This window comes from Bombus pascuorum, chromosome 5, assembly GCF_905332965.1.
Source record: "Bombus pascuorum chromosome 5, iyBomPasc1.1, whole genome shotgun sequence".
Classification (NCBI taxonomy): domain Eukaryota; kingdom Metazoa; phylum Arthropoda; class Insecta; order Hymenoptera; family Apidae; genus Bombus; species Bombus pascuorum.
This window is the reverse complement of record NC_083492.1, coordinates 8,620,951-8,642,793: the sequence shown is the minus strand read 5'-3', so window position 1 is coordinate 8,642,793 and position 21,843 is coordinate 8,620,951. Positions and strand designations below refer to the sequence as shown.

The 21,843-nt window shown below is 39.1% G+C and overlaps 2 protein-coding genes across 2 annotated transcripts in view; one reads left to right on the top strand and one right to left on the bottom strand.

The window, feature by feature from the left end:
- Positions 1 to 3,047, bottom strand: part of LOC132907241 (nuclear hormone receptor E75) — a 216,708-nt gene extending 213,661 nt beyond the window's left edge. Inside the window, exon 1 of the mRNA XM_060960137.1 lies at positions 2,840 to 3,047. Within this exon, the coding sequence (XP_060816120.1) occupies positions 2,840 to 3,032 (193 nt within the window). The 5' untranslated portion in view covers positions 3,033 to 3,047. The remainder of the gene's footprint in view (positions 1 to 2,839) is intronic.
- LOC132907252 (UDP-glucosyltransferase 2-like) overlaps positions 1 to 21,843 on the top strand; it is a 273,020-nt gene that overhangs the window by 93,082 nt on the left and 158,095 nt on the right. The gene's annotated exons all lie outside the window — the stretch shown is intronic.

Sequence of the window (21,843 nt, the reverse complement as noted above, 5' to 3'; positions counted from 1 at the left end):
ATGGATTGAATTATTAAAAAACCAAAGTTACACATTATCGTTTTATCAAACTATGATGCTATGCATACTCTCTAATTATTACATGTATTTTATTACAATTATTATAATCAAATTTATTCCCTCCCGGTAGGCAAAGCGGATTGTTCGTGCCCTAATTTTTCTGCTTTTATAAACCACTAAAAAATCTGAGAAAATTCTGAGATACTTCCTAAAGTAATGCCTATTATATTATACAATCTTTCATCGAGTCAAAGCTTTGCAACGTTTACGAATAAAAACTAAAGATTCGCTTCAAAGAAATCCAAGAGTGAAATATCGTCTAACCCTTTCCACGAAGGGTTAATCATACGAAATCATTTGTTCCAAAGAAACAACCATATTTCACCGACACCACACCCCTATCAATTACAAACCTAACCTAAACTCCAACGTCGTACCTCATCGTTCTCCCTATGAAATCTACCAAATCCCCACGGACAAACCTTCATCAGTTCACCCTATACGCAGACATCATATTACACGTGAAAATCACGACGCTCGACAAAGAGGTTACATCGCCCCATCCCCTCCCGTTGTGATTTAACCAAAACATAAAAAAAGAGAACAGAGAAAAAATACAAGAAGAAAAGAAGGAAATAGAAAAGCTCGTGCATCCGCAGGGTAAAACCACGAGTATCAGTGTTTGCTTACACGCCACGACCGCCGATATATTCGGAGTAAAAGCGTATACACACCGGATAGCGGTAAGAGGGAGGCTTTTACTCCGTCCAAGAGATGAAAAACTTATTTTTAGGCACGAAATGGCTCGATCGAGCTTTGCAGCGTCGCGCTACTGTCAACTTTCTCTCCCCGGATCTCCTACGAGTTCGGCCTTCGCGTTACACAAACGTCCGGCCGTCACGAACAGCGCAGACGATAGCGCTTAGCGGTGCTTATCGTTAATGAAACGTACAGACGTAAACACTAAACATAGTACACTGGTCGGTACGCGAACAGTTTCTGCGAATACCAGGGGGGAAGGGGGAGACATCCCTGCGCAGGATTATAATAAAATACGGAAATTAATTACGGCAAGAACTGATGTAACAAATTAACTTTGCGTAAGCAAATTGAATCGTTCACGATTTAAACGAAATTTCATCCTACAATTATTTCCATAAGAGTTTTCATTTTTTATTGAAACAGGTATTACAGACATAATTTATGTTTGTATAATTATATAATTATATTGTATAATTATATAATTTAGTAGCAAGTTTGAGAAGTGTAAAAAGGATTAGATTTGGGTATAAACGAGCCAGGTTGCCTGTGAACAAATATTTTCGCCTATGGAAGATTAATAATTTGGTTACTGATATTTAGCAGAATTCTCAATTAATTTGGAATATAGGAAATTCCGTACTCCATCGACAATGAAACTTCACGTAACATCTTCCTTATTCTCGCTTGTAAATTATGTTCCCGTAACTTGATCAAACGAGGAAAATCTCGTGTTTCTCATTCAAGCAGGCAATAGCGGTTTGCTTCGAATTTGTCACAAGGTGAATGGACAGTGACTTGCTTCTTTTTGAAGGATGAAAAGACAAGTTTTCCCTGAGGGGAATATTTGAAGGTCGGAGAGGTATATGTAACGAAAATAGAAAAAGATAATGTATATTTATTTTGATGTAATGTATATTTATTTTATGTGTTTGAAGCAGAGACTTAAGTTGGGAAGGGTAATGGAAACTTTTAGCTATTCAAAACCTCATTTGAAGACACTCAGTAAATGATTCTTTGTCATTATACACTGTGTGCTTATGGTATCTACATGGACTGTTCCATTCGAGTACACGATACTTCGATTGTTATCTTTCGATCGCTGGTTTTAATTTCCTTGTAAATTCGTTTAACATATCGAAATGAATTTGAACAATCCAAAGATAGAACAGATTAAATTAATCGTATCGTTACTTGGCTCATATCGTAATATTTATAAGAAATTAAATTAAAATATTTACTGTTCAAGAACTTTCAATCACTGCCACAATTTTTCATTTCTCGTTTATCAAGTCTTATAATTTTGAAATAGAACGTTGAAAAGAAAAGAATTTCTGCTATTAACTGATACACGGGTAGGCCACGTAAATTCAAGTTAAAGTTCAAGGTCCGATGTCGAGATTTAAACATTATAATGAATCTAAAATCTGCACGCTCAGGGACCAATCGACTCGATCGTTAAGAGTAGATAATCGTGATAAAATTACCCCATTTTTTACGCACACGATATGATGTATTACGAATATTCGATAGCATAATAAAAAACGATCGTAATCGTGACGATCTACCATCTGAACCCTAAATATTATCGATATTTTTGCAATCGTCACTGTAAAAGACGCCATGATATCGTGAAAAAAAAGCAGATTAATTATATCAAACGAAATTATCCATTTCTGCAGATTTCGATAAGTGAGAAAGGCTCAAAATCCAAACTTAATCACCATTTTTTATGCATTTTTATTAAGAGCGAAATAAACTCTCGAAAATGAAAAATCCGTATTTAACATGGATTGCTGCAATGTTGTAACAAGTTACAAGAAATATTCCAGGCCATTAGCCTATTCCAAAATGAAATACGTAACATACTTTTTATATCTATCGTTTAAAAATTATTTCTAACCTTCGAGAAACTATTTCACTTTCCCTAGACGTATTAACAAAATAAAGAGACTATCTATGATTTCAATACTCTGCTCCATAGTCCAAGGACTTACATAATAACTTTCCTTAATTATTCAACAGAAAATATAACCTTAAAATAGAAGAACAAAAGAAAGGAAAAGAATGTATGGCTCACCGAGATCAGGAATGGAGCTGGTCGGTTCTTCGTGGTGGCCTTTGCCCTCGTTGGAGGCTCTAGCCCTGGGGGGCGGTGGCGGTGGCGGTGGTCTCATACTGGACGTTGAACTGACTACGACAGTGGCTGGCGGTGGTTGCTGAGTTGGTCCTCCGTTTCTATGATTTCCTCGCATTTGAGTCTGTGGTGACATCAGGACCGTGTCACCGCGGTGCCCCTGGGGCGGCCTAGGGCACCAGCCATGAAGAACCCTGATCGCGCTCCTTACTTCCGCCTGGAGTTCGGCGGCCCTGTCCCTCGCCGTGTGAGCCACGTTTAATATATTTCACCCGCGGCCGCGGGTCACGGGATTGCACTTAAAAATCTTTCGCGAACAACCGTTACGATCGGCTTCATTCACGAAACATGCAGACACATGAATGACGATCAAGATCAAACTCGTGGACGAGTTAGCAAAATCGAGGCTTGATATTTTCGTCGGTCACACAGTATATCGTAAAAGGAATAAAAGAAAAAACGCGTGCACTAGAATAATAATTCAGTCACTAACTGATTCACCTCGTTTGTGGCTACGTTTCACCGTATCTCCGCGCGGATGTCTCTCGAATGTCACGGTCAATGTCTTGCGACGGCGTGACACCTGCAGCGGAAGCCCTCGCGGCGACACTCCGAACTAATCACTCACTTTACGCGCGCCGCGCGTTCTATCTTCACGCTAACGATTAGCGATCACGTTTCACCGAAGGGACCGCGATCATCCGGGAAAATCGATCCATGGAAATACAAACGCGACGTATCCTAGTGCCACAGAAAAATTCCAGTCACTGTCCACTTTCAAATATCTCGGAGATTTGTCACAATTTCTGGTCCCTCATAGCATGTGTGCTTCGAGCGAGTGTCCTTTGGAATATCCTTCAAGATACACAGACCGTTAGAAAATCATTGATGTAATATTTCAACACAATACGCCGTCTCTTGGATGCATGTATGTAAACATATTTACATTCCAGTTCTATTAGTCACTGAAAAACAGTAGTGAATCACTTGTCCGAAAATTCGGTTGAAATATCTCCATTCATAACCTCCAACGTGTCGACAGATGTCACACGTTTAACGTTTCACAATATCGAATAACACGTGCGAGACACAATTCCGATCGCGTTCGACTGAACATTGAAGTATCACTGATAGATCTTGGTCTCACAACTAGTCGTTATCGTACGATGCGAGACTGTGTAAAGGGAGAATACACGTAAGACCGGTCCGCGTGGACGAGAGTGTTTCTTAGCAGTTCGTCGAAAACAACAGTCCTCGGAATACGAGTAGTCAGTCCCTCGCGAGCCACCGCCGACCTTTCCCTCTCTCCCACCACCCACGCAGCGTCCTCCTCCCTTCTGCTTTCTCGCTCCCGCTTTCGTGCCAGAGAGTTACTCTCCCCCTCTTTTCGAGCACTCTCGGTTTTCCTCTGTCACCCTTAATATGTACGGCCGAGACGAAGACAGCGATCGAGATCCACCTCCACGGTTGACCGCGGTTTATCGTCGCGAAGGTCTCCAAGAGCGTCAACCCCTACTCGAGTTTCATCACGAGGTAAATCAAAAAGCAACGTGATTCCGTTCAGTCTCGCGACAAATCGACTAGCTTCGATTACGAACTGTGTACGCGACTCGCGGCCGTGTCGTTTCTCTCACTTCGATCGATAATCGATACGATCGATCACGTGGACGAGACAAACGCGGGAGATCATTACGAGAGCGCGCCCTCTATGCTCCACACTTTATCTCTCTCTTTCTTTATCGAGACACTCCTCGTTGAAAAGCGCGTGGATTAGTGCGTTACGTGTCACACTCACGGTCAAACGAAAAAAAAAGTCGGTGGTTGGAGCACAGACGGCAGTGAGCCGACGACGACGAGAACCGTCATCGGCGCCGGCGAAAGTGAGAGTGCGGCAGGCCGCGGTGGATTCAGCGGTGCATAAGCGCTCTTGTTTCTCTCTCTCTCTTTCTTCATCTAGATATCTCCCTCACGCCCGATATCTCTCTCTCTCGGTATTATCTCCGTTTCATTCTCGCCCTCTGTCTATCTCCCTCCGTCTCCTTCTGTGCGTATGTTCGTCTTCGTTCTACATAGATTCCGTCTCCCTTAGTTTCTCGCCCCTTCTCGCTCTCTATTTCGCTCTTTATCGCGCCCCTATGGATAGCCTATAGCCTGTGGCAAGCGAGCATGGTTCGACCTATAGCGTTCGACGTTCCAGCGCGCTATCCGCGTGCACTGACAGCGCACGTATATAAAGCGGCTGCTTCGCGATACGACCCCACACTACGCCACGTAACACGATCTCCCGGTGCGCACACACTGCCGCGCCGCTCTCTGTCTTTATTTCACGCGCGCCAGCTCCCTATTCTTTCTCCTCTTCGGTTTCGTCTATTGCCCTTCCTTGTTCTGGTCGCTACTACTCTCCCTCTTTCGTGATAACGCTGTCTCGCTCGTTGCCTCTCTCTTTCACGATATCTTTATTTTCATTTGTTTCTGCCTCTTCTCTTGTGTTAACTTTTTCGGTCATTATACCCTATCTTTGTCTATCCCTTCTGCTCTCTTTCGTTTCCTTGATCGGATTAGACAGAGACAAAAAAGCACACGTATATGCACACTCTCTCAGCCGGAAGCAAATGAGAGGCCAAACCTTCCATCACACCTACCCTCTTGAATTTCTTTCGCGCGCGCGTGTACGCTGGGACGAGTCCAGCGGCGCGTGCGCATTCATAGCGCGCGAACTACACGAAGGACTACAGCATTTGTACGAAAGACAGATACCCGGCGGAACGCGACAAGTGCGTCGCAGCGAACACGCGAACGTTTTGTTAAATATGCCATAGAGATGCCCGCAATTACGATAGGAGAGCAAATATGAAGACAATATTCGTATATATGGTACAAGAGCGTATCCGAACGTTTAGACCGCGCGTGTCGTCCACGAGTGCAAACGAACTTGCGCTAATGGGATAGTAGGGGTTGCAGAGGAGCAGACAGAGCTAATCGTGCCACCCACGGTTGACCTAGGCACGTGTGCGTGGCTGATGCGTACTACACAACCGAGGGAGACGATTGCTCGCGCTGTTGAAACACGTTTTCTACTATACAATTGCGTATTTAATTGTACCTCGAAATTTCATTTTGCATTAAAACACGTTAATCGATATAAATTTTTACACGAAATTTCTAGAATAATTAAAACATTACGTTATAATAAAAGAAATGCGATATTCTTGATTTTAAGAATTAATTTTACAATTATCTTTTATCTTCCTTTATATTACAAATATAATCAGAAACATACCGGTATAATTGAGAAACGAAGACGATTCTACAATTTCGTATTTCCAAATTACGTTCGCAAAAATATTTGCATAGAATATTCTTTTAATTTGCAAAAATTTGCAATGTAAGAGAATATCCTCTGTTTACGAAATTTACGTCGATTAATAACAGCAGCAAATGGGTACTTATCCGTCCTATCTTAGAGGGAGATTTTACATAATCCGCGGCTAATTTCTCAAACGGAATATGAGCAGGGTTTTGCATAGTATAGCGACAAGCCTGACGTAAACGACCAGCCGATAGGCAGGGGTGGCTGACTGCGCGGCCGCGGTTGCGCGGCCGCTATCACATGGCCTTGTCCTTGAATGAGGCTCGTGAACCCGACTGCCGCTTTTATCGATCAGCCCCCGCATCCCGCTTCGACGCACTCGCTATAACCATCCATCTATCTCGGTGCAATGGCGTACCTAGCCATCAGTACTCCTGGATCAACGCGGTGCTTTCACAGTTGCTTTGAAACATGCCCTCGTACGAGACACATGTCAAGATGCAACTCTTTTGATTCAAAGCTTCTCCGTTTATAGTTCCGTTAAACCGAGATGATTCTGCTTTGAAAAAGCACTGTGAGCCTGTTTTCATAGTAAGCTTAATGTAAGGTCACTCACAGAAGGATTGGTTTTAAAAAGTTCTTGGAAATTTGAGTTGCTTGGCGTGTTTTAATATTTCATCTGATCCTATGCTATGTTAAAATTATTTTTATAGAACTATAAAAATATTTTTATCATGAGAGCTATAACTATAAAATTATGGAAGTATTTTTGTTGGATTATTAAAAGATTAAATTGAATTAATTTAAAATTATACAATACAACTCAGAAAAATATTTAATCGAGGGATTTAAAGCTGGTACATTTAACATAGAAGTTGATATATTATACCATACAATATCTATGCTCTGTAAAGAACTCTATTCGAGGCTATTGCGAAGCACATTCATCTGGTTCGTCGAGAAGACCGATTGCTGAGACGAATCCCCCTTTCCTTGTCGAGACACGGAAGAATGGATTATAATAAGTATAATGGCGTAGACATTAAACCCTTCTGAATTTCGTCCAAGGATCCCCTTAAACGACAGAACGAAGCGGGCGTTGTAGGTCGTCTAGCGAAGGTCAAGGTCTCCCTTGTCGAGGATTTCAGGCTAACACTCGTTCCCGCACCATTGTTCCTGAATGTCTTGGAACACTGAATTTTCAGGCTTAATAACATAACATACGACGGAGGGATACGAGTTATAACCTTTGTTCTGGATATTGATATTGCTTATACGCTTGACGTTGAATTTTTCTCGTGACCAAAAACGTCGGAAAGAATAGCTTCAACGACTAATTGTATTCGTTTGTCCGCTTTGTAGTCTCGATTCTTTTGTCTGTCATAGTGTACTTAAAGAGGAAAGGAATTTATACATTAGATTCTTTATTTTTTTGATGAATAGAATATCATGGCAAAAATCGTTGCTGTTTTCAGTTCGTTACATTTGTCAGTAGAATTTGACATTATTTTTAAAATTGCTAATAAAAATATATCTGATGTATGAATGAAATTAATTATTTTTCACATTTCTGCGATTTTGCTTTTCATTCTACATACCTTCAAAAAATGTGTCAGTAATTTATTTGCCGATAACAGATTTATTATCGTGTTTAAACGTTCTCATTCGTTGATTTTGCAATAAACGCCAATGCTCTGTAACTGACTCGATAAGAAGTTGGCAGTTCAAGATAAGTTTCTGAATATCGATCAATCCGATTATCGGTGAATGTTATCGATCTGCGATATATTAAAATGGTGCTACCTAAATCTATTTATCTACGATATCGTGCAGCGTGTTGTATTTCTACGAGTCGATATTCTTCCAAAGAATCCTGTATCTACTTGCAGAGTGCGCATAATGCGCCCCGTTCGTTGCCCATTCTCACAGGGGGTAATCTATGTGTGGTGGCTGGCCGCGAGTCTCGCGACCAACGTATTACGTGGCCGAGGTCGTAGTTGTTTAGATCTAGATGAACCTGAATCATCAAACCGGTCTGAATGTAGTGCGCGGCTGGCTGTAGTCCGTGGTATGGCTCAGCACGACTCTCGTTGGATTAGGTTAGGGACGAGACGCGTTATAGCACGCATGAGTTAGAATAGAGAAGGAACGACGAGTGGGGCGAGCTAGCAGCGAGAGGGAAAGAGCTCAACTTGATGAGATAGAGACGACGACGTGGAGATATTTCGAGAGATGGTGAACGTCTGGTTGAGGAGAGGAGCGGAGGAAATGATAGAGAATGATAAAGAAAAGAGGGGGAAGCTGATTTGACGAAAGTGAAATAAATGGAAAGGGAGAGTTGCCGAGAAAATTCAGAGATAAATACGTAGGGGAGTATACGATCTAGATATGGAGTAGTCGAGTGTAAATAAGAAAAAGGGATGTCTTCTTTTCTACAGTGAATCATAGTGTTTTTAACGATAATCGATTAACCCATTACGAACCAAGCAGTGAAACGATACATTAGTAGACTCTTTTATGCAAATCTCTACTTTTATGAACACAATTAGAGAGAGAGAGAGAGAGAGAGAGAGAGAGAGAGAGAGAGAAAACCTAAGATAGGTTTGTTTTACATACTAGATATTGTATCGAGTATTCTACCTTGAATATTTTGTATTTATGGATTCTATGGTACTTTCGTATCTTTAAATATTTTATAAATGCATAACAATTAAAACCTAAACAAAGTAACTTACATACTGTTAGCAAGAAAAAATATTAACCGATTCTCTTTCACAATCGCAATAACGAAAACTGGCTCCGATAATATAAATTGATGAAAAAAGTTTACAAATAGAATGTACCTCTAACGTGTGTCTTTAAAGGGTTAAGAGCCGCGAAAAAGAGAGAACAGGAACGAAAATAGTCCTATAATTAAAACGGGATAAAATGTCTGGGACAAAGAGGAACAGTTGGGTGAGACAGCAAGGTCTTCGAAGGAGGTCCTCATGTTCGGTCTATTTAGAGAATACCTCTGCGTGCCTGTTCACTTTCAACCGATACACTTCGTCTCTTCGACGTCTAGCTATTTTAATAACCCTGTGTCGTCCGTAGCCTTCTGTAATTCAAAAAAAGATACACTAATCCTCTTCAAGAATGCTCCACAACATACTCAACGAAACCCTCAAAACTATACGTGCCATAAAATTCAAATGTACGTCATAAATATTACAACAGTTACTGATGTTTAATACTATCAATCATTATTTAATGTTGCTTCTAATTTCTATTTATTATACTATTGTACTGTTCGAGTAAGTTTAATGAGTAATAGTAATGATCGGTAGTATATACATTTCAAAAATGAATTAATTCACGCACCATCCGCTCTAACACGCTTTAAACATCAGAATTTCATTGAAATCGTTCGTAACCGTAATCTAAACATCTTCCAATGAACGAGATCAGCTTGTGTAACTTGTTTGCCTGAAACTAGACTTTCACCGCGCTTAGGCTACTTTCTATGTTATGCTGCGCCAATCGGTCGACGAGTCTACTGCCAGCTACTAACAAAATCACGTTTACGAAGCTTCTGTAAAAAGTCGGCCTTGGTCGGTGAATTCACACGAGCATAAATCCTGCCTATCCCAGGAAGACCGGGTCCAACATCCCTGAAATCGAGGTCGGATTACACAATCAACAGCCTCGATCGATCCCTCGTTGAAAAAGAGCGCGTTAATGTGTCCGGTTTTGTAATTGTTCCGAAAACATCGACTTTAAGAAAAGGAATTAACGATGGCCATCAGCGGACGTAAGGAAAGAACACGGGACTGGTTCAAGTTCATGTAGCTGCGGGGCTTTAGCTGGGTTCCAAGGTCAACGGAGAAAGCCTTCCTTGTTCGTGGTCTTGTTGCCGATATAGTGTTCGGCTACCCGATACCGCGCATACTAGATTCGCTCGGTCAGAATGCCTTGAAGAGCTAACCCAGACTTCGGCTATATAGGTCATCTTCTAACTGAATTCCCTTCGAGGAACCCAAATACGTCATTAACTTCGTATCTCAAATTTTTAGATTTGTTATACATGTATGTGTCATATACCTGTTACATACTTCCTATATAGTAGAATGCGGATTTTTATGCATTTATGGGAAATTTGAAAGATGCAAAAATGCATAGAATGCATAGGGCGCGTACAAATATATCAAATATTCAAAATATAGTCGTTGTAATACTCAATAGATGAACAAATATTTGTCCAGGTTCTACTATTCTAGCTGTAGTTACATGTATCAGCTTAATTTTTGAGTTTTTCAGTTTAATTCCTTTAGACTTCGATATTGTTAAATACGTCGCTATCTCCGCTTTTTCATTCTTTTCATTTGCTATATGTGCTAGCTTGATTTTTGAGCTTCCTAGTTTAATTGTACATACCGATAGCACTGTTGGTTGGAGTGGATCAGATAATCTGATTAATCAAACTAACGAGCTGTATTTATTTATTACTTTCTTTCTGACGAGTCTAGCTTCGCGGATCGTTGGCTTGGTAATTGAGAATCAGAATTGTTTTTGATTCTCCAGGGTAACCATCTTCTTAGAAACAGAATAACTATCCTCCAAAGTAGCATACAAGAAGTTTGTATTTTTAAAAGAATTTTTAAGACAAAATCTTCCATGATGAATACGTGTCACCTGTACTCACAATTCAACATACCTTTACTACAAAACTATCTTTCTGAAACCTGCAATCTCATCTAAGAAATCCATATTCTTGTGTCTTCGATAACAACAAGACTCTCAGGAAAAATCTATAACGAATACGAGTCTTCTTTATTTATATTTCGAAATCACGTTTGCTACACAACGAACTACCTTCCTAAAAATCTTTTAGAATCACATTTAAGAAATTTCGATGCTTATTTCTTCAAGTCCAAAAATTGGAGATTCAGAACAACCGAAATATGTATTGTACACCACTGAGAGCGCCGAGCACCTTTTCATGTTTATAGAAACACGATCGCTTGTGGTTGATCGTAAACACGCTGGATGCTTTCACCGGATCGACAAAGAAAGAGAAATTGAGTTCGAATTCAGCGCGCGATGGCGTCACGCGAGGGAATTCCGCTGGTTCGACGACCTGGTGCTGGCCTGACCTGGACCGTTCTCCACTTTCGTTCTCCGTTGGGAGACCCGCGGTATGGCGATCGCCCAACGAAAGCGAGACACCGTGGCGAGAGTTTTAGAAACCGGATCGCGATCAACGGGGGTCCTGAAAACTGGGCACGAGGCCGGGTACACCGTCGAGAGCGAGCGTGAGAGTCGTTTAAGAAAGCGAAACTGTTTCGCCGGGCCGCAACTTTCCTCCGCTATCACCTTCTGGCGCCGCCAAACCCGAGGTGAAATCGCGAAACTTCAACAACCGCGGGATCCTTGATACGACCGGTCTTCGTCCAACTTGCTCTTGCCCGCGAAAGCGTCGCGTACTTTTTTTTTATATTAGAAATTGTTTTAATTTTAAATTCAAGATCAATCGATAGTTGTTGGATTGACAAGTAGATTCTGGATACAGATAGAGATGCGTATAAATTTATACTTCTATGAACAAAGTAGAATATATCTCGCACACAAAAGCTAGACAATATCTAGTCACTTTTAAACTCTTTGTTCCAACTAATTAAGCAACTATCAAATAACTAAATTAAAATTTCTACACAAATTCCCATCGTTATTACTGAAACTAGCGATTTTCCTCTGTATAAAGTCCAAAATTCCATTGTGACTCGAATCAACCATCGAGGAACCAAATCCAAATTCACTCAGATCACTCTATTTCGCATACACAAGCTTCAAAGTCAATTGTGAACCATTTGCTCTATTTAAACAACCGTCGAACAAGCAAATCGAAATTTACACAAATCAGCTTACCTCACAGACGATACTCTATCAATCTCAAACTCGCCACCACTATAGTCCATGATATCATAATGAAGCTTACGTTTCCTCGATATACATGTTGTCTCGAAACGACGAGCGAATTCTCAACGAGGCCGCCGTGGCTCTGGGCAAGTTGGCCTTGAACCTGGTGGTCGAAAGTGCAAGTGGATCGGCCGAGCGGCGGAGCGAATCGAGGCAACGCGACGCGTCGGAGAAAAGAGAAAGAGAAAGGGGCCAGCCGGTGTGCACGCGGCCCAAAGAAGAAACGGTTTTTGGTCGCGTTCGACGAAAGTGAAACGGCCTTCGAGAGAACGAACGCCCCGACGTGTATATGGGCGCCATTGAACCAGTGACCTTCATACGAGAACCGGTCTTTGTTCACGGTCTCTTCGCGAGCCACCGACCTGATCTACCCTCGCCTCGCTAGCCTCCTTTCTAGACGACGCCCCATTTGCATATATCGCAACTTCGATCGGGATTTTGCACGCTTCCTGGACCAATTTCGTTTTGGACCGATGTCCTTTTATTGTACGGGTGACAGAATTGATTAACACGTTGAATACGCAGTGGATACGTGTATCGAAGAGAAGGCAACTGTTCAGTGACGAAGACGATACATGTATCGATATTTTTTTTATGTTTCTCAACAATTTAACTCGTGCTGTAATCATTCTTTAAGTAAAACCGTTTAAAGTAAAGAATCGTTTTCAATATTTTTCGTCAAGGAAGATAGGAATAGTAGAAATTCTTGTGTATCGAATGTGTTGATCGATCAACACGCCGATTATTTTTTTGTTCTTAATTCTTGATCAGTTAGGCTAGTTTTTTCTTCATATCGTACATTTCAAAAGTATTAAGACTGGTATTAAAAGAATATTAAAACTGTCAAAGAGAGATTTCAATCACTGAGAGTGGAAAATTAAACATAGTTCCAGGTCAGATTGTACGAGTAACATTGTGAGTAATATCACGTGTAAGATAAGATTCTTTGAAGCGACATGTACGTTTTAGGATGAATGTTTTTATTCTTATTAAGCTTCATAATCCACCTCTCTTACGTGTTGCAGTTTGTTTCTTTTTATCGTTGCTCAAATAGATAAAGCTACTCGCTACAACTTCACCGTTAAATGCGTTGAATGTAATGAGAGAAATATGTATTAAGAAAATAATTTTGCGACTCAAATTATGTTAAATTCAATTAGAGTTTTAAAAATTAAAATTTCTTAAAAATAAGATTTCCTCAAAATTAAATCAAATATTCTTGTTTGGTCATTTTAACGACTTTCGTGTACGAGTTTTTGTATTTAATTTGATTCATTTATGGTGTTAAAATAACACGATTTTATAATCGTCGTTCTAACAAAAGGATTTAAAAATAGAACAAATGTTATTACCTAAATTAGAAATACCTCTGATAGAAAAAGCTATACAGTTTGAATAACCATATTTTAGTAGCGTTAAATAATCCTTCGATAAATACCGAAACTTCGGTCCAATAATTAGAAACTGCTTTAAGATAAAAAATTTAAAAAAACGATGGAAAGCCAGACGCAGCACAAAAAGTTATCAGGTTAACGAAGAGTTCACATTTTTAAAGTTCAAATTCTTTTTTCCCTCCATATGTGTCAATATGCGAATCTTATCAACCGTAGACTTTTTGTTAAAAGCCAGTGTCGTTAAAAAAATGTGAAAAGAGGAAATAAAAAACAGGCAGGGGAGGAAAAAAGCAGAGAAAGAAACCGCGTGCATCTTATCGATAAGGCGGGAGAAATTCAAAGGCAGGGGAAGTTTAAGTGGCATGGCTAGCGGAAAAGCCATGACCTGTCTCAAAGTAAGCGTGATTTCTGCGTTTCGTGACTGTGCCAGGCGACTCGCGTGCCTCGGAAAGAATTAATCCGGTCGCTTTCACTCTTCGAGGCAAGAAAGTCGTGCGATCCACTCGTCTACCCGTAGAAAGAGCTTTAGCCTGCCGTGAAAATTAGTCATTTACATAACTTGTGAAACACTTTCGCGTGAATTTCGCGATCATCGACCACGATATGTAATCGCCTGCAAAACGTTTTTCGCTTATTTCTTATCTTTACTTTTTTAACCGAGGAGCACTGCCGACCGTTGTTTTCATTTCTGCACGGTAAACTTTCTAGTCTCCAGAGTCGGCAAACTTTGCGTCGTTGACTATAGAATGATTCAAACTACAAGGTCTATTAGAACGTGGAACTTTGAGAGTAACGAGTGTAGTTTTAGAATTCTTTCATTCCTTTCTGTAAACTTTTCTATAATTTGAAAAATTTTTAATTCAACTTTTTAAAATCCACTTTACATTCAAAGATCGTGAATTTTAATTCTAATGGCAGATTATTATATTTAATACGAAACTTGGGAATTGCACTTTCAGTGGTAGAAGACTATAATATTTTGTTAAAAAATTGTTAATTTTCATCTGAATGATATTTAATTCGAAAATTGTGAATTTGAATTTCAATGACAAAAGACTGTGATATTTGCAATATTTTCAGTCTTGAAAGTGCTTGTACTTACAACCAACTAATAACAAACTGATATCATTCCCTCTCTCTATACTTGTAGTAAACATTGAAACTGTTATTCCCCATACATATTTCTTTTCTTCTTGTACGCGCAGATATATCAGCCAGTACCGGTTCACCGCATTCATGGCTCGGAATACGATTTAATCGGAAGATTAATTTATTCATACACGATCGTTGTTGTTAAATCTCTCGAAAACAGTTGCAAAAACTTTTTCAAGTAAATGTAAAAAGAGTATACCTAACCTTGCATAGCTGTTTCAAGGTTAAAATCAAACATTCCACGATTACATCCCTGTGGAACAACATTTACAACAAATTAGAATTATTTAAAATTCTAGAGAAGTGAAACACGCTAATCCTTTCCACAAATATTCGTTTAGTTTCACAATACAATTTAATATTAGCTTATAATCTGTTTTGCAAATTTTAATCAAACGACTATGACATTCTCAATTAACGACAATTTTTTACGAAATAAAATATTATATCAAATAAGATTTAATACTAAGCCCATTAAACGACAAATTGTTTTTAATTAACAGAAATAAAATACAACTACAATTCTCAGAATCTTGATAAAAATAAAATTACGATATAGTTAAGGTAAATAATACAGCGACGAGAAGATCTAGGGATGTTACCCGAGTTACAGGATAATTTGTACAAACTGTACGAGTAAAGGAGAGCAAATAATACCGTACACAGCAGTTACGAAATTATCACGACTTACAGACGACACTGTAAGCCGGTCCGTATCACCCGTGATAATTTGTGTTAGCATTGAGACAGAGCACGGTCGATTAGAGGACGATCCCCCTGATTCAGATATCATATCTACAGACGCGAATGCACCTTATGTATCAACGTTTTTGTTTCCTTAACCTCATAGCCTTCATCGAGAGTGATCAGAGAATATCTTTGTACAGAGTGTTTCAAAATTATACATACGAACGTATTTGATTAATAGACAAATATGACTTAAAATGGTAATAACCTCAGATTAGAATAATCCGTAATTCGGTAATTTTTTTCACATTTTCTTTTTATAGATAATCATAGAAGTTATAGAACATATTTACATTAGTATTTGTTAATATTTTGCATGAGAAGTTGGTACTTTTATGAACATGTTTATAAGAAAAATTATGACACTTATCAGAATTACACCTTTACTATTGTATTATATCTTTGCGAAATTTCAGTATTTTGTATCATTCAGTATATTTTCTTTCGATCTGTCTTTTATTATAATTAAATGAATCGCTGGCTGTAGAGAAAAAAGTAAATGATCGATCGAAGTATGTAATTACAAAGCGTATAGTTGTACTTCTTTTAACCGAAATCTATATTTTTGGAACGAAGTATCGCGATCGATGATCGATAACGACCTACGGCAAAATCGAACTTCAATTGAAATTCGTACCAACGGATCATCGCATTACACGGCAATATCTCGATTAGCCTCGCTTGACATTGAACTTCTTATCGATCTGTCTGGCGTTGGAATTTAGTACTTGTTCAAATATATTTAAGTTGTCACGTTCCCACTGACACGTTCTACAATTTCCTTTAAATCTCTAAGCCCAATTACCTGCAATTTTTTCGTTTCCTCCATTCGACTTCCTACCATCTTAACTTCGCCATTGCCAATATTCTATCATAGTTGTGAAATAAAATTATCGTCGATTAGTATGAAAAATTACAATATCACATTTATTTAGATCCAATAACATGTTTATCGTAATTATATCATTGCTGGGTCATTAGTGATAAAAATGGATTTTATTTTAATTTTTTCCTACAAAACTCGTATATTAGATTTCGAACAGTAATGAAAGAAGGTAATAGTAAAAAAATAATACGCAAAAGATTGAAGATCAGAATAATTCGATATGTTTTTCAAATATTACGCATCAATTTCCTCAATTGTTTTGGACTGACGTCATTTCTCCGATGATTGTTCAATCGTCACGTGCAATCGCTTGCCGGTGACATTGAATTTTGGCAGAACCCATTGTTACTGGGACGCAATCGATAGCGAAACGTATTTGTATCCACGTGCCGAGTTACAATGAAAATATTGTAGCAAATTTTCATGATAAGGTTCCATATAATTTCCATATAATCTTCTCCTCTTTTTTTCCTTCCATATTACTAAATCATTATAGAACACTTTTGGGTGAATCACTGATTCGTTCAATAACAGAATCGACTGAGATCAGTTATTTTCATGATTTCCGCCGTCTGTTTACTCGTTTGAAAAAAGTATTTCATAAAAATATTAGACTACGACTAAATGTTGCTTCCGTTCTTGTTACTTGCATTTCTTTTTTTATAGGAAATTATTGCAATTAGAGTATTATGATTTTGATGCGAGTCAGTGATAAAAGTGAAAATTTCGATGGATATTATCTCTGATTTGAAGTTTCTCCTATTCGAAAGTTAATTTTCGGTGAAATTCATGAAATACGCCTAGTATTTTATTACTAAAATACTGCAGTTTTAAAACACAGTCTAAATTATACTCGTGTAAATTGAAACATTTGGCATTACATGTACAAATCCCTATAACAACGAAAGAGAAGTAAAATCATGGAATATACAGTAGCGGACAAAAGTTTAAGACGATGATTTGTAAACCGGATTACAAACATCTTATACGCATATTGTTCTTCTATTCGGTTTGTCTCTTTGGTATAACGTAGCTGTATGTTTGACCTTCGTAACCTCAGACAGTCAGTTGTTAAATACAAACAATGTAGGAGTTACAACAGTTAGTTACCGCCTAGCACTTGGAAACAGTGGACATTAGTTTAAGACGATCTGTGTAAAACGTGAGTACGAGTACAGTTTTTGAACATTTTGATTCTGGAATGTCAAAATCATTGTTTAGTGTACCTTTTATTGCTTAAAATTCATTTAGGTAGGAACAGACTATGGGTAAATCAAAGAATTTACTTGAAAACGAAAGGGAACAAATCGTAAGGCTGCGAAAGCAAAGTAAAACCTTCACCGAAATAGCAAATATAGTGAACAGGTCAGAAACAGCTTGTAAACAAGCTTGGTATAAATTTTTAAAGACAGGCATGTATTGCGATCAACCGAAAAACGGAAGACCACGGAAAACAACACCGAAAATGGATCGCCGGATTCATCGATTGAGCGAAAAGGATCGTTTTCGTAGTGCAAATAATATTGCTGCGGAGATAAACTATGAAAACGATACACAAATTAGTGCTAGAACTGTTAGGAGAAGATTAGAAGACTTTAACTTAAGAGGACGAAAACCCCAAAAGAAACCACTGCTGAGTTCTAGGAATCGAAAAAGACGACTTGCATTTGCTAAAGCTCATAAGCATTGGACAAGTGAAGATTGGCAAAAGGTATTGTTTTCTGACGAATCGAAATTCAATCGCGTCTGTTCTGACGGGATACGGTACGTTAGACGTCGAATTGGCGAAAGTTTGAAAACACAGTGCGTTTTAAAAACTCTTAAACATGGTGGTGGCAACGTTATGGTGTGGGCGTGTTTTTCTCGAAGCGGCCCTGGTCCGATATGTCGTATCAATGGAATTATGGACCGTTTTCAATACAAGGACATACTCAAGAACACAATGTTACCTTTTGCACGCAACAATATGAGTGATGATTTTATTTTTCAAAATGATAATGATCCGAAGCACACGGCTCGGGTTGTGAAACAGTTTTTTCAAGAAGAAAATATCACCGTGCTGCCGTGGCCGTCGCAATCACCAGACATTAACCCAATCGAGAATTTGTGAAGCATCATAAAAAAGACAGTACAAGGTTATAAACCGAAAAATTTAAATGAACTTTACTCTACGATTGAAACAGCCTGGAATAATATTACGGTAGATTAATATAAAAAATTAATAGATTCTATGCCAAGAAGATGTACCGAAGGGATAAGAAATAACGGATATTGAACAAAATATTGAATTTAAACAAAAATTGTGTATATTTTTTAACCAAAAATTAATATTTTTTGTATAGTCTTAAACTTTTGACCGACGAAATATTATACAGATTTCGTTCCTTTTTTATAACTTAGCTATTGAGCAAAATATCAAAATGAAATTTTTTTTCTAAGTGTACAAACAAATGTACAATTAGTTAATACCAAAAGTAGAACACCGTATTTATATTTTTTATGGAAAGTAAATCAATTATTTATTTCTTCCATTTCGTCTTAAACTTTTGTCCGCTACTGTATATACAAAATATTCCTAATTCTGAAGGTGAGCAAGGATAGCTATGAAGCTAACTCGATTTATCAATTTTTCCCAATGAACATCAACATAAAAAGTTAAGCTGACTTTACACAGTTGATAAAAATGTCATTAAACGGAATCACCGGTTCATCGTCCTTGAAATGTCAGTATGTTGAGTGCGTACACTCGTGGTTAGAAACTACCTTTGAGAAAGACCGATTCGATAAGCGGTGGTAGATGAATCTAATTACAGAATTATCTCTGTTTATTTCTTAGAGAAGGTAAAAAAAAAAATATCGAAACACGTGTGGTAGGTCAGGAATCCAAAAATAATATCCCATCTGGATAAATAGGCGGATGTAGCGTCATCCAACGAGACGACGACGCGACGCGACGCGACGTGGCCTTGCATTTTGATTTCTATCGAAAACAAAATCGTTGCCCAAAATAAGCCTCGCGACGCGCATGATTAATAATTTTATACCGCGTTCCACGATTGCGTCGTTTACAAGAATATATTTTACCATTGAAATGTATTTCTGTCTAATGTAAATACATATGTGCATATAACACTTCAACTTCCGTTATTTTTCTTAGAAAGCATTAGAAATCGTTTTGTATACTGTTCCGTAAACCGTAACTGCGCTAACGAAGGTATTAACAAATCGTCTCCTCTATTACAAACCATTTCCTTTCAGTGAAAATATCATACTGAGAAATAATTATTTAAAATAAGGGGAAATAATTATTCCCTACGCCGCAACGCTGGCGCATATAACCGTCATGAAATAACGCCCATGAAATTGCCGCCGTTGGTGGACGTGCACTTGGAACGTGCTATGATAAATTTACACATGCGTTCTTCGGAGGGTAGCAATGGACAGACGAGAGAGTAAAGATCCAGCAATGAAAAGATTTCACCCAGAAGCACACGTCGCAACAACGGTACAGTAGAAGTCAGGATACCCCTCGCAATTCATTCCCGGCTGCGTTCGACCGTAATACCATCCCTCCACTTCCGTTCTGCCGGCTGCATTTTTAAAAGCTATCACGCTCGCAATGTATCGCACCATGCAATTTGTCGGGTATTATACACTTATCCGGCCGCGACCACGCTAAGCGTTACTTTGAATAAGTGGCCCACCGAAAATCACGCGAGAACAAAGCACTTATCGTATGCATCAACGACGTTGAGTAAGAACGAATCGCGTGCTTAACCGTACCTAATCAATAACTTGCGATATTGTCCGATATGAAGTCTGTTTATTCGTGGTGTTTTATTTGTTTTCTAGGTACAGATCAAATTGATTTAGCCAGGTTGTTGTTCGATTCAATGTGATAGATAGAATACGGATGTTTATGCAAATGCATATCTTTACAGGCATTGATAAAGAAACATCTGCTTCCTTTGTTTTCTTGCTAAAGAACATATACTAATATGTGGAAGCTCAAGCTCAAAATACCTATATCGACGTTGAAGGGTAGAATTCTATAAGAGATCTTAATGAAAAAAACGAAGACCGGTATCTTCTAACTTATTCATAAGCGGTAAGAATCAGTTTTCTTCCCAACCGAAGTCACACGTACGTGAAAATATTTTCTTATTTCCGATCCTGATTCTTAGTACTGTCATATACAAAAGATAAAATTCGATTAATCGTTAATTTAAGACCGTACGATAAATACCATTAGCGAAATACGGTACACAAAAAAATAAATTAATCTTATCAAATTAAATGTATATATATATATATACACGTCGTATCAAATTTTCCTTTACAAAAAAATTATATTATATCCACGGAAGGGATTAACGCAGGTTGCTACCAATATCCGCGTCGATTTTCATCGTTCAAACATGCGTGAAAATCGCCACCCGCTACGACTCCACGGAATCGGTACTTTTCCTCCCACCCTATACTCGGCTCCTGATCCCCTGTCTTCAACCCCCTCTCGGTGTTCTATGCCCATGTCAGACGATAGTACGCATTGTACTGCGCCGCCACTGAAAACCTACAGTCTAGCCTTGACTGCGCGCAGGGGTTGCTATGGCGATCACTACCCCCACACATACGCCCACTCTGCCCCGCCGACAACCCCTGCGTCCCGACGGCGGCGGCGGTCTACGACCAAGAGTGTGACCCCGACCTTTCAGGTGGATGACCTCCACTGCATCGTAGATGCGCGCGCACGCGACGGCCCTCACCTAGACAGTGAGCTCACCCCTCTGCCATTTCCTCTGGCCGACGTCGACCGACCGACAGCCACCCCCGTACGCTCGCGGGGATGCAGCCGGCGGCGGCGGCGGCGACGACGCGACGTGGAGAGGGTCGAGAACGGACCCGACCGTGGCTTGTCATTACTTGAGACTGAAGATTGTCTGGCTGGTTACAGTGAACTTCTGGGGGGGGGGGGGGCGTTCGAGGGGTTGTATTTTGATTGCATTGTCGCGGTGTTTCTCCTTTCTTCCGCGTTCTCTTTTTTTCCGAGCTTGCTTCCTCTGGGTGAGGAATGAGGCAAATACATCTTGTATTTCGAGCACGAAATTATGGATGAATTGATCGCGTTTTGTTGCAGACTTTAGGGTGTAGATTGGAGCTATTCGGTTAGTCGAATCGAATTAGGTTTTACATATCGTAGTAGGAGAGTTTTGTTTAGTACTGTACTTTTGATCTAGATTCCTTATTTAGTGTTAATAATATATTTATACGATCTGATATGTCTATTCTGGCATAATAGTCTTCTTCCCTAATTATCCTTTCAGTCAAATAACGAATAACATGAATAATTAATATAACACATGGCGGACTGATAATCTTAGTGGAATAAGTCAAGGTTTTAGGAACTCAGATTTAGTATAAGTCTTCAAATTCCCATAGTTTCACAATTGATTAAGTTTGTATCGATATAAGTTAAGTCGTTTCTCAGAATTTGGAAAGATGT